At 36.1% G+C, this 13,859-nt stretch overlaps 1 protein-coding gene across 1 annotated transcript in view; it reads right to left on the bottom strand.

Annotated features, from left to right (window-relative positions):
* The window catches only part of tcf7l1b (transcription factor 7 like 1b), a 63,899-nt gene extending 57,338 nt beyond the window's left edge, over nucleotides 1-6,561 (bottom strand). Inside the window, exons 1-3 of the mRNA XM_059503185.1 lie at nucleotides 5,729-6,561; nucleotides 5,549-5,621; nucleotides 3,071-3,198 (exon numbers count right to left, since the gene is read on the bottom strand). Of these exons, the coding sequence (XP_059359168.1) occupies nucleotides 3,071-3,198; nucleotides 5,549-5,621; nucleotides 5,729-5,914 (387 nt within the window). The 5' untranslated portion in view covers nucleotides 5,915-6,561. The remainder of the gene's footprint in view (nucleotides 1-3,070; nucleotides 3,199-5,548; nucleotides 5,622-5,728) is intronic.
* Between the last annotated feature and the right edge of the window lie 7,298 nt (nucleotides 6,562-13,859).

Here is a 13,859-nt window from a genome sequence, read left to right as displayed (position 1 = left end):
GTTATTAAAATATTGTAATATTTCGTTTTTAAATAGAAAGTAAGGAAATGCATCTAAAAGACTAGTTGATCACTGCGACTGTTTCTATCCCAAAGCACATCATACTCTAAATATAATACAACAACACAGCACCCAACAACAATAACCTCATTAATCTCAATGTCTCATGTGTGCATGACCACATGTGTGTCACTGTCACTAAAGAATGTTAAGAGATTCTAGGGATTACGCAACGGCCTTTGTTCGCACTTCTTAACTAAAGCCACAGGTATTCAGAACTCCACATTCCCTTTGGCAAATCTTTCCTTCCTACAACTATAAATATTACATGAAATCTATGAATTCAGAGGAGCTTTTCAATTCCACCTCAGGGATACCAGAGCAACAGCACAAGAAACGTACATATTAGTTTAGAAGCGACATGATTAGAAGTTTACTCTATTTGCGACTGCTTCAGGCTTTACTTTGGCATTCAAGGCATGCCTTAGCGAGCATTGTGTATTCTCAGATTCCTGGAATATGATTTGTGCGCTTTATGGTAGTAACCAAACAGACGGTTTGGTTAGAAAAGCATCTGCTAAGAAAATAAATATGAAACTAATCTATGCAGGGAACCTGAGAATGATTTGATTGCATTCTCACTGCTACAAATATGTAGCGCACCATATAAAAAGCACGAGACCAAAATACTTCAGACCTTTTTTTTTTCTTCTGTAAAATAAAAATTGCCATGGGGGAAAAAAAAACATTTTCTTTTGAAACAGACTCAATTTTTCAATTTTTCATCCCATGGTAGAAGTTCAATGGCTTTCATTCTGACAAAGAACATTCTCCGAAGTCTTCTATTCAATCCTGTTCCTCAGATTTTCTACTTTACAAAACATATTGAACCTGTTGAATACCTTTTAGAACGACACTGTCAAATTAGTCACATTCTGAATAAAAATAAATAAATAAATAAAAGAGGATACAGCACAGACTCATTCTTTTCCCTGGCAAACATACTCTACATTTGTGCGTTTGTTTGAGCGACACACAGAAGATCATTCAGATTCTGACGGTTCCTCAGCTTTGTTTGGAAACTTCCTTATGTGATTTTGACAGCTGTGACTGAGGCTGTCTGCGCGAGGGCTTAAGATTAGTGTGTAAATATCTGAAGTATGCCAACCACTCATTGTCTGACGCTCTGCTCGCTCTAGAGGTGCCGATTGACAGGCTAAGCTCATCTGCCTCAATGACCTCCCATTTGACTCTTAGATGCCTCTTTTTCAAAACAGGATGAGTCTTGCGTGGATATTTGTCTCACATCTAGATGTATTCGGTTATGGGGTCAATTTCTCTGGGAACCAAATCTTTTGACGGTCCCCAATCAGCTAAACTAATTTAAATAACTTATAATCCTTATCCTGAATGACATCATCTGAATATTTGCTAGTGAGCCCATATCAGCCTTAGGCTGCTTAATGCACATTATGCTTGTGAGATGTGCCTGACATTGGCTTAATTCACTATATGAGTCTGTGATGGAATGATTTTTGTGAAAAAGATCGTAAAGGAACATTCGCTCATTGCAGGTACACCCTGAGGCATTTTTTAAAGGTGGGATGAACCATGTTCCCTCAGGATAATTTAAGCGAAAGGCTCTTCCCACAGCAACACTCTATAGGCCGAGGAACAAAGGAGGATCTGGGTACCACAACTACTATGCAACTAGTCTGTAAGGAGGAGCCATTAGGCTAATGAGGGCCTATGGAGATCCCAATGAAGCCATCAGCATTCACTCAGAATGACAATGTAAGACTAACGCCTCAGGAACTGAATGGAAGGGATTGGGAAGGAGGGAGAGCTCGTACAGACGAGTGAAAAGAAACGGAGAGGCCAAATAAAACTCGCGCGAGTGTCTAGAGGGAGGAGGCGGGGGAGAAAACACAACTTTTCACTCAAACGCTTGGCCGGGTCCAATCAAATCGCACTGCGAGAAAGGAGGAGGATTTGAGCTCTGGAATAAACAATGGCTGTAAACTGTGTTGATTTGGGGAGATGGCTCACGGTTTAGCCAAAAAAACACTCCCGGTTGAGGCTTTCAAAGACCCAACCGCTCATTCTCTTTTTCTGCAGAGCGCTGACGCATAACACCGCGGCAAAGCCATACATGAATGCCTGCTGAGTTCTTTGCAAATTGGGTGAAAAGACCCAATGCTGGGGCTAAAAGGGCAGTCAACCTTTCCCAGACATGGACACAAAACTCCAAAACATCTATAGGGAGAGAACAGGCAAACTCTGCAGCCCTCGGACACCCAGATAGAATTTCACTGTGACAGACCTCAGACTAATCTTATTTTAAAGAAGGCTAAACAAGCAGCCTGAAACTACTTAATTACAGCCCAGTGGCAGACAGCAGAGAATTAGATTCACTGGGTATTAGATCAATTAGCCAACCATTTCACAGACAAACATGAGGAATCTTCAGCGCATTTAGACACCGAAATGTGGGGCCAAAACACCATAAAGTACTTTAGATGCAAGGTTTTGGCAATTCTGATCCAGTAAATGGTGGCGATAACTAGACATGATCTCCTACACCACAAACACATGAATAGAAAACTGTCAAATACAAGTCAAACAGCTGAAGTACACAATTAAAACCAATTAAACCGTTTAATAGCCTCAAACATGAACTGATGCTAAAATGACATCAGTATTCCACTTCCACAGGCATATTCCATAAATAACTTATAACTTAGATAAATAACTTAGAATAACTTAAATAAATTACAAAAACTGACTGGGGAACTACTAAATCTTAAGTACTAAAACTCAATTAAAAGAGGCCGGTTTTTTATGCTCTCGTCTAGCTGACAGAGAATGGACATGACTGCAGATACTGAAGGCGACACGACCTTACGATATTCAAAATAGTGGTTGATCAGTGCAGATTTTCAAATGGAATCCTTTATAAGGAAACATGTTGGTTTCATTCTATTGGGGGCCATTATAAACTCTCACGTGATGCTTCTCGCTGCCTCTCTTAAAAAACTCTGAGGCACACGGTGTGTTCAATGGTACTCACCGTTCTTGCGCTTGGAGACAAGGCGCTGTTGGACAAGTAAGGATTGGCCAGATCGGGGATCATTAGAAACGGGTAGCCTGGATAATGGGGGCTCTTAAAAAATCCTCCATCTTGCTGTCTTCTCAAAGCTTGACAATGGAGAGACAAATGATTAGGGATCAATGTGTGGACACAAAAGTTAAGTAAAGAACAAGTATGGCAAGCTGTTTCAACATTTATTCGTATTACTGATATTTTTACTTGTACTGATATGTTTCTAATAGTTTATATATATATGTAATAGTAATGTTTCCAAACTTTTGGTCTGTACTATATATATATATATATATATATATATATATATATATATATATATATAGTACAGACCAAAAGTTTGGAAACATTACTATTTTCAGGCCCGGTTTCATAGACGGGGCTTAGCCTAAACCAGGATTAGGCCATAGTTCAATTAGGACATTTAAGTAATTTTTATAAACATTCCTTCGAAAAAAGTATTACTGGTGTGCATCTTAAGACAAAATAAAAGCACTGACATGTTTTAAGATCAGTCGGTGCAAGTTTCTTTTCGATAAAACAGCTCAGATTTACATTTTGGTCTAGGACTAGGCTTAAGCCTTGTCTGTGAAACCGGGGGTTAATGTTTTTGAAAGAAGTTTCTTCTGCTCATCAAGCCTGCATTTATTTGATCAAAAATACAGAAATAAATGTAATATTGTGATATATTATTACAATTGAAAATAATTGTTTTTAAATTTATTATACTTTAAATTATAATTTATTTATGTGATGCAAAGCTGAATTTTTAGGATCATTATCACATGATCCTTTAGAAATCATTCTAATATGATGATTCATTATCAAAGTTGGAAACAGTTCTGCTGCTTAATATTTTTTTCAGAACATGTGATACTTTTTTAGGATACTTTGATGAATAAAAAGTAAAAAAAAAAAAAGATGCTATGTTTTTAAAATATAAATATTTTGTAATAACAATATACACTACTGGTCAGTAATTTGGGGTCAGTAATTTTTTTTTCTTTCTTCTTTTTAAATAAAATCAATACTTTTATTCAGCAAGGATGTGTTAAATTGATAAAAAGTGATAGTAAAGAAAATATATTATTAGAATATATATTATTAGATTTTTTTTTTAAATAAATGCAGTTCTCTTTAACCTTTTATTCATCAAATATCTTAGACAGCAGAACTGTTTCCAACACTCATAATAAATAAGAATATTAGAATGATTTCTAAATGATCATGTGATAGATTGGATGTTACATGTGACACTGAAGGCTGGAGTAATGATGCTGAAAATTCAGCTTTGCATCACAGGAATAAATTATTTTTTTTAAGTATATTCAAATAGAAGACTATTATTTTAAGTTGTAATAATATTTCACAATATTACTGTTTTTTCTGTATTTTTGATCAAATAAATGCAGGCTTGATGAGCAGAAGAAACTTCTTTCAAAAACATTAAAAATAGTAATTTTTCCAAACTTTTGGTCTGTACTGTATATATTAGTGTTGTCACGGTACCAAAATTTCAGTATTCGGTACCGATACCAGTGAAAATCCACGGTTCTCGATACCAAAGCAAAACACAAAAATATGCTAATTAATGGATTTTGGATTTTGAGATTACGTCATCATAGCGCTGAACCCTTTCTTTTACTGTCTATGGCTGAACCGGGTTTGAACGGGACCTCGGTACTACCAGTACTTAAAGAAACCTGGTACAGTCACATTTAAATTTTTTTAGTACCAACTTAGTACCGAAGTACCGGGTCTTTTGACAACACTAGTATATATATATCTTTCGAATCCAATACTGGTTAGTACTTTTTCTTTCTTTCTTTAAAATATCACTAGTAACTTCTCATTAAACACTAGTACCCATTAGTAGCACGTAACTATTTTTAATTGCTACTGGTAACAAACTGCACAATTTTCCTATTGAATTCTATGTAAACTTGTGGGTCAGATATCTGTTCACTTCCTACTAGTTTCTGCTACCAAGTTTGGTTTTGCTAGTAATTGTAAATGACATAGTAGAATTGTTTTTTTTATCTAAACAATAACTTCTATTCCAGAACTTATACTATAAATTATTGGATATTAATACCTATTTTATTACATTAATATCTTTCAAATTTTAACTGTAATATCTGTTACCTCACACATTTCAGTGGCTTTATTACTTGTAAGCTAATATGTTATTACTGGTCAAAATACCTAACTTATGATTTAAATAAAACTAATATAAATTACAATAGAAATAGTAGGCTAACTAGAAGTAGGCTACTGAAATAAATACTTTATTTGAGTAGTTACACTATTTAAAAAAAATAATCACTGTTATATAATGAATAGCTATTGGTGACATTAAAAAAGATACTACTAGTAATAAAAAAGAAACTATTTTTTCATGAATAATTGTTAAATCAGCGTGCCATAGTATTAGTTTGCTCGTACCTTCGGTGAAATACTCTCGGGCTTTCTCATAACTTTCGAGATCAGCTCTTGGTTGAGGGCGCCTCTCGTTTTGCTAAAGGAAAGAACGACGAAAGGAGAAAAACAAAACAGAAAAATTATTTTTCCGACTGCAACAACCACATCCACGCGTCTGTCAACACGCGGTGGTGTCTGACTTACCTCAGAATCGGATGAACTGCTGTTATTTTCCGACTCGTTCACCAGAGAAGACTTCACGTCGTCCAGATCTCTTTCGGCAGACACGTTTTCGGAGATTTTCTCCTCTTGTTCGCCCTCATCTTTGAATGAGATCAGTTCATCGTTCGCCCCCAGCTCATCCCCTCCGCCTCCGTTAAGCTGTGGCATGTTTACGAGCGTCTTGCAACGGTAACAAAATCTAGAGTTTGTGTTGACTCTGAAGTGCACGAGAACGGCGCAGTCCACCCAATGCAGGAAAAAACACAGGAGCTTTCAGAAGTAATCCTTGACACATGAATTTAAATCCAATTTGTCCATGATTACTTTAAAAAGCGATCACATAAAGCTCGACAGTTTCCCTGCAACAAACTCTGCGAACTCAACTCCAGACGTGAAGCGCCGTGTCCTCCGCGGACAAACTCACCAAACACGAATAACGTACAAAAAGTCGAAGCGATTCTACATTCCACAATCGAGCGCAAAACTTGAGCGACTTTTTCTTTAAAACGCGCAACCGTCAGTAAACGCGCGTGCTGATTGCAACAAAAGTTGCAACAACGGTCGCGGCGCCTCCGTGGTCTCTATCCCAAAGACGTGTTTCAGTCACATAAACACAGATTCCTCCACAGATCAGCTGCTCGTTTCTTCCACATTAAGAATTACAACCGTCATGTTCAATGAGCTACAGCACGAACACTGAAAACGATGTGTTCGGACGCGAAGCGGCTGCGTTTCCCCGTGCGCTGAGCTGCTGATGAGGAGGAATGCGCAGGCAGCAGAGTGTGTGTTTGTGTGTGTGTGTGCGTGCGCGCGCTCGCTGGACGAGCAGAAAGCAGAGGAGGAGTTAAGCGCAGAAAAACGACACTCCATTCAACACACACACACACACACACACACACACACACACACACACACACACACACTCTCTCAGAGAAGTTTAAAGGAACAGTTTGTTCAGGCCTTGATTCTTGAAATAGTTCAGTGACACAGGGTTTGGGATGGCGTCATTTAAGCAATATCACAAGAGCAGTTCAGCACGGCTGTAATTCGGTCGCATTCAATACAACAGCAGGATTGCTTTTTTAAACAGTTCAGTTATTAATATCAAGTACCTTACATCTCTAAATAAAATTGTCAAGTTAGTTAGAATTTTTTTTCTCTATGAATAAAATGCTCCGAATGAAGCTAAAGCGTCCTTGCCTCACTAAGCAACAGAGTGAGCACTGGACTGGAGCAGCTGTGAGTGGACCGGAGTTTACTGCTGCATTCAAAGCGTTCTGTAATCGCTCGAGCTCCACTCCGGGTTTTCCATTTCCCGCTATAGTGAGGAAAAACCGAAAACCCGCTCTGAGGCTGATGTAGGCCTAACTCTTGCAGAAATATCGTAGGCGCTAATTATGAAAAATATAGCCTAATATTATTCTTATTAATATTAATATTTAATAAATTTAAATTTAATTTTTAAATTTTTATTAATAAATTAATATTCTTATTATTATATTTATAAGTGTGCATTTCATAAGTGTAGATTATACACCCAAGTTGTAGAGTTGTGGCTTTGTAAGGGGCGTGTCAGTGCGACCCATGGCTGAACAATAGACCTGAATGGTATGCTTTTGCAAAAAAAAAAAAGAAACAAAAGAAAGAAAATAAATAATTGGATGATTTAAGTAAATATAGGGTATTACATACTAAAGAGTTTTTATTAATAAGTGTAAAATTAATCAATCACATCTTACACTTTTCTTTATGCAAAATTAATATTTTGTTAATATGTTCTGTGCAAAATTTAAGTTTTGTTAGGGTGCATAGATGTTTACCTTTTCTGGCAAATGTTTGCGGCCAAAATCCCATTATTTCAGTTGCAATCTACACAATACTGGGAATTTTTTTCTGAAGGTAAACCAATTTTCAAAGTAGATTTTGCAACAGGTTCAAGTTGAAGAGTAATATGCGCTTTGAAAGTGACTTTAATGTGCATCACATTATTGGCAGTACATAATGAATGATAGTGTGACTACACCTTTTGAGAACATGCAGATAAAAAATTGATGATTTCAAAAATATATAAATTAAAATAATACAAAATGTAATAAAATATTTTTTTTCATCTTGTGATGCCAGAGAAAACTACAGAGCCCCACACATGACACACAGTGTAATAAATAATATATTGTGGCCACAAATGAAGAACTTGTTCTGATGACTTATAAATTCTTGGCCACAATTTACAAATATATTCCCATGTTGTTTTATCCTGGCCATAATGTATTCCCTCCTGTTGATTTAACTAAAACGAGTCAACAAATGAGCAAATCATGGCCACGAATAAACATATTGGGGCATTGCGTATATTTTTCCCCAGTCAAAACGCTGACATTCAAACACTGATAATAATATTTATATTGTTATTAAAATGTGTAATAGTTAATACTATTTATTAGACCATTCTGGCATTAATGTTATGGAGTGAAATCCAAAATATGCTGGCATACAGTTATAATAATTCCTTGTATCTTTATTGCCCAGAAATATTTAAACAAAAATTATTAAACGGCACATAACTTTTGTGTTACTGACATGTGTGATGCATCAAATCTTGTAGCGTATAGAGAATAGACAGAAATCAAATTGAAAAAGAGGAAAAAAAGGAAAAAAAAAATATATATATATATATATATTTCAAAGATATCTATAAACCAAGAATCATTGGAGTACACTTTACAATAAAATACTATTTTAGTCAGTCTGCTAAGTTTAATTCAGTGTGTTCCTTGCTGTTTCTTTCTAATTATTTGTGAAAATTACTAGCAATTTCTGACTGAAAATAACTTCAAATTCATTTTTTGACATGTTGGAGCATTGCCCAAAAAGCTTGTTGAGGAGAGGAGTGCTATTACTTTTCTAAACCATTTGATTTGAGTTTTGTGTGGGCAGGGGGGGTTCCCACAAACTTATATTGAAGGAGGCATGTTTTTTTTTTTTTGGATGATGGTCAATAGCCGTAGCTCCTAATAAAAGTGAGTTTTTTGTACACTTGTCATGGTCCATTGATATTTAGGCAAGAATCAATGATGTCATGCTTTCCCAGATTGTCAGTTCATGTGTCAGTGGTAGCCCCCCATCACCGCAGATCACAAAAGAACAACTAGGGCGTAACCGTCAATGAAGGAGCCACCCAGCAGTGTTCACCCCCATCCAAACTCTGAACCGAGCTTCAGCAGCCACAAGCAGCCAATGCAGAATCTGCACCCGCAGGATTCACTGGAGAGATCGACAGATTTCCATAGAACTGGAGCACTTTTCATTCATAACATCCTAAACATTTCTTGCACATTTGCATGCCATTTGCATGTTCACTTAATAAATATTTTGGCTAATTTGATTATGTTTTCCACCAACAATACCACCAAGTCTAATAGTCTCAGAGCCATTTCAGTTTTCTCCAAAATGAAAAAAAGAGAAATCCTTAATAATATAAAATAATTAAAAGCATTTTAGTCATTTTATTAAGACATATGAAGTCATGCTTTATTGTGATTTGATTGCTAAAATGCTAAAAGAGAATTCTTTTCCATGGCTGAACACAGACAGGCTCTTATGCAGCACTGTTTATGGTTTTATCTGTTTGTTTTTCTTCTTATTCATAGTCGACTTTAATGGTCCCTGTCTGTGAGGGTGTGATAATAGGAGTCTGTATAAGTCTCTAATGACATGGTGTTGTGGTAATTGCTGGTTACTGCTGTGTGGGGCAGTGTGTGTGTGTGAGAGAGGATGGAGTAGTAAGGTTGGGCTTGTTGTAGGGATAAATAGGTCTGTTAGTGAAGGCCTTACCCTCGTCGCTGATGAAATCCTCTCTCAGAGAACAGAGTGATCCCCAAACCTCCCACTGAGAGACGGACCGAGGGCCACGCGCACACACACACACAGGTGCACACATGGTTATGTCCTTATACGGTTTGATATGTGATTTCTAAGCTCAATTTGAATGCTACTGATACTATATAATGAAAAACAGACAGAAAACTGAAGAGTTAATAATTTGCTTGATGCACCTCAAGCTAATTGGACTTTAATATGTTGGGTTATAATTATTCATAATCACAACATGGCTGAAAGGTTAATTTGACATTACAAAATTGTTAGAAAGAGAATGAAATGTTAACTATACATTATGGTAACAGGGTTTACAGTTTACTTTTATATTTAAAGTCTTGTGATAAAGGTCATGTAAAATGCCTCTTTTAGAAAGTAGAAAAAACAAAAAGCTTTTTACTATAAAAATGTAACCAGTTAAATAGAAAACAAATATGATAGCATTTTAGGCTTTACTGGTTTGTTAAAATCAGTTAAAGTTACAGGAAACCATAACGTACTTCATAAAATGATATATTTAATTGTGGTAAAAAGGCTGATATTTTAAAATCATTCCTTACATATGTAACTGAAATAAGATAAAGTGCTGAAAAACACGATGGTTTAACTTGGAGTAAAGTGTTTTTGAAAGCACATGATGCAAGTATAATATAAAACTATTCACTGTTAGAAATGGTATTTCATGGAAGCATGTTTTTACATTACTTGAACTCATCAAATTAACTGAACCCATTTCAACTTTAGTTTTTTGAGTTAAACAAGATTCATCTTGATTTTTAAAGTCAGTTTAATAACATTTCAATTTAAAATCACTTCTACATCCAATTTGATTACACTGTATGTGTAAAAACAAACAAACAAATAAAGGAAGCAACTGAACTAAAGTTTTCAACTCAAAGGAAGTTGAAGGAAGGAAATTGTATATATTTTCTTCCTTATAAAGCATATTTGTTAATACAGAAAGGAGATTTCAACATATATATATATATATATGTATGATTTGTTTATTTAAAAAAAGAAAGTCTGCATCAACACAATTTGGTGTGAGTCCCATATGTATTTTTGAGGAGCATTCCCACATATGAAAACAGAAAAGCACAATAATAAAAGTCAATTCTTCTAATTAAAGGTCTTACTGTGTTATGCAAGCACACCTACTGTGACTCACTGTACATTCAGCTCCATAATACAAATACAAAGATGATATGTCACAATACGCGTGTGAAGTCAAGCACATTCTCAGTTACTGGCTCCTCCTCTGAGCTGCTTTTTATGAAAGTAAATCTGCTTAAGAGCGATGATGGGAACTCTCCCGTGCGGTTTTAAGAAGCTAAAAATGGAGAATAAGCTGGCATAAGAATCCGCCTTCCCAAAGAACGCAGTGACGCCGCTTAGTTTGGACTAACTGTTACAAATGAGCACTGGAGGGTGCGTCTGAGTGCAAGCACACAAACATGTGTCAGTGCTTGTGTATTTTATTGTGTTCTTGTTGTATTTACGTCTTGCAGGGTTTACATCCACACTGCCATGCTTGCACGGCTCAGCTCTGTTCTCTCTCTCTGCTGATGAGGTGTTTGTTGAGGTGATTACTCCGTATGGGGCATTAGTTCTTAAAGCGTGGTGCTTCTTTTTTTTAGCAAATCCAGAGTATTCTGTGTCCAGGCCCATCACTGGACTGCTTAACTCAGACTTCGACGCACCAGGTTCTCTCATTAGACCGAGAGAATGAGAGGAGGCCTCTGATGAATGATTCATGTTGTTTGATTCCACACGAGGTGGTTTGGTTTTTATTCTAGTTTTAACAATGCAATATTGAAGTACCCAGCTTCTTTTTGGTCAAGATCTATTAAATAATAATTATATATATATATATATGTATAGACAACATTTATTTCAAATTGAAATAATATTCCCAAGTATTAATGTTTAGTCAGCCATAATGAGCAAACAATATTTAAGAAATATTACTGAACCAAAACTGTTATAGGATTAATATTCTTTACTTTCTGATTTTTTTTGTCATCTGTCCTGTCATAAAGAGGGGAAAAAACTTGAAAAGAAACTTAGGGAAACTCCAAAACTATAGTTTGGCAAAAATAATTTAATAGATAAATAAATGTAAAATAAAAACATATTGTTTTATTATTTCTTAAGAAATGTTTTTTTTTTATTTTTTTTTTTTACCTGCACGGTCAATAATTATCAGATAAAAAATACAGATTTGAATAAAATCAGGTAAAAATTGTGGTCCAACTTCCTCGAAAAAAAAATTAAAATAATAATAATAATAATTACATGCGTGTACAATTGTATTCAAGCTGTAAAGAAAACATGAAATTTTAATTTTTTAAACTCTTTAGTGCATTTCTGGCACATGAATCTGGCACATGCTTTTTAACTAGTTTATTAAAAGATTTGTAAGGTCTTGCACACCTTTATTTTCTAGGTAAATATTATATTAGTAGCTATATTTTCAGCAATAAACGATATGGGGAACATTTTTCCTAATTATTTGCTATCCATCCATTTTGGTATTAGCATTTGTTTTTGTTTTTTGTTTTTTGCATGACCCAATCAGACCTGTCCCACCAGTTGAGATCCACTGCTGTAATATTCAGTAAAGCAGTGTTTGTGCCTCTCCAGCACGTTTCCACGTCTCTCGTATGTCACACATTCTTCCTCACATCACAGTTTATTATTGTCCTCCTTGGGAGGCAGAGAGTGACAGAGCGCATTATTAATTGAATTAATTTGAGTGTCTCTATAATCCTGTCAGTAGTTCAGCTGAATTAAACCGAGCGGAAGAGACAGAAGTAGCTCAATGCTGTTGTCAGCCATGTGTCAGCATGGTGCAGCCTGACTGATGGACCGGCAGGGCCTCATTAGGACACCATTACTACCCCGTGTGTGTGTGCTTTCTTATTATGTGTATGCATACATTTGTGCATGTGTGTGAGTGTCTCGATGCAATCTGGCAGGTGTGTAGACTCACACCTCTCTGCCCAAGGTGGATCGTTTGCCTGAACAATACAAGTCAGCTCCAGCTTAAGTTGCAGGCATGTGAAAACTAGCCTGTAGGGACAGTTTCCAATATCTGTTCACACTGCTACATTTACTTCTGAAAATCTAATACCTTTTATTGTATTCAAACCGTCAAACCAGCACGCTCTGCTATTCTGTACACGCAATCGATCAGCCTTGCATTTTTGGCACTCCCTCCAAACGTTGTTGATGACACAACTGGACAACATCATTTACATTACACCGTACTCAGCAAAACTATCAGGTTTGGAAATGTAGTTACGAGTATTCTGGGTTGTACCGACGACTTTATGTCGGTATGTTTAAATAACCATGTATATTTGCATGATCATTACATATTCGGTCCCTACTGACATCATTACCTGCAAACACACACACACACACACATACACACACACACACACACACACATGCACACAAGCCACACGAGGGATCCTGCAACTTATATTTTATTCAACAAATCCAATGTTTCATTTCCCCTCAGGTAGTCACTCATTCAACAGACATTGCTCTTAAATTATGAATGTCTGGTTTGTCTCTTTTACACACACACTGGCAAGAATACACACCTCCGTCATTGCCAGAGACGTGCTCATAGAGAATAAATAATGCGCTGGTGTGAAGTGACAGTAGTGTGTTAAAGTGGACACCACATACCCACTGCTGTGTGAACCACTGGGATTTACCTCTAACATGAATATAGTTTATTCAAACATCGCCATAATGTCAACACACGGATTTCATCAGCTTGTTCAGAGTGAAAGCAAGAATTGGATTGTTTTTTTTTCACCTGTCCAACTCAAATCTGTTGCATTTTTTCATAGTTTGGATAAAAAAATTAAAACATGATATTCGGCCATGCACGATCTAATTAAAATAATTTTTCAAGTTCGAGTCTGAATAGTCAAATGTGCTCAGATGAAAAATATGCATTCCTAAATTCTTGTGTATTGTTAACCAAATTTGCAACTGGATCTGAACATGACCTGAACATTTAGCAGCGCTATTGCATTTAGCTACATGCTAAAATTTTATATTCCTACAAGAATTTACTGAGTACCGTATTTTCCGGACTATAAGTTACACTTTTTTTTCATAGTTTGGCTGGTCCTGCGACTTATAGTCAGGTGCGACTAATGGGGCGGTCACACTGCACTTTTCGTTCCATTGACTTCCATTCATACGCATGCGAATG

Source organism: Carassius carassius, chromosome 21 (assembly GCF_963082965.1).
Source record: "Carassius carassius chromosome 21, fCarCar2.1, whole genome shotgun sequence".
In the NCBI taxonomy this organism is placed as follows: domain Eukaryota; kingdom Metazoa; phylum Chordata; class Actinopteri; order Cypriniformes; family Cyprinidae; genus Carassius; species Carassius carassius.
This window is presented reverse-complemented; position numbering and strand designations above follow the sequence as displayed.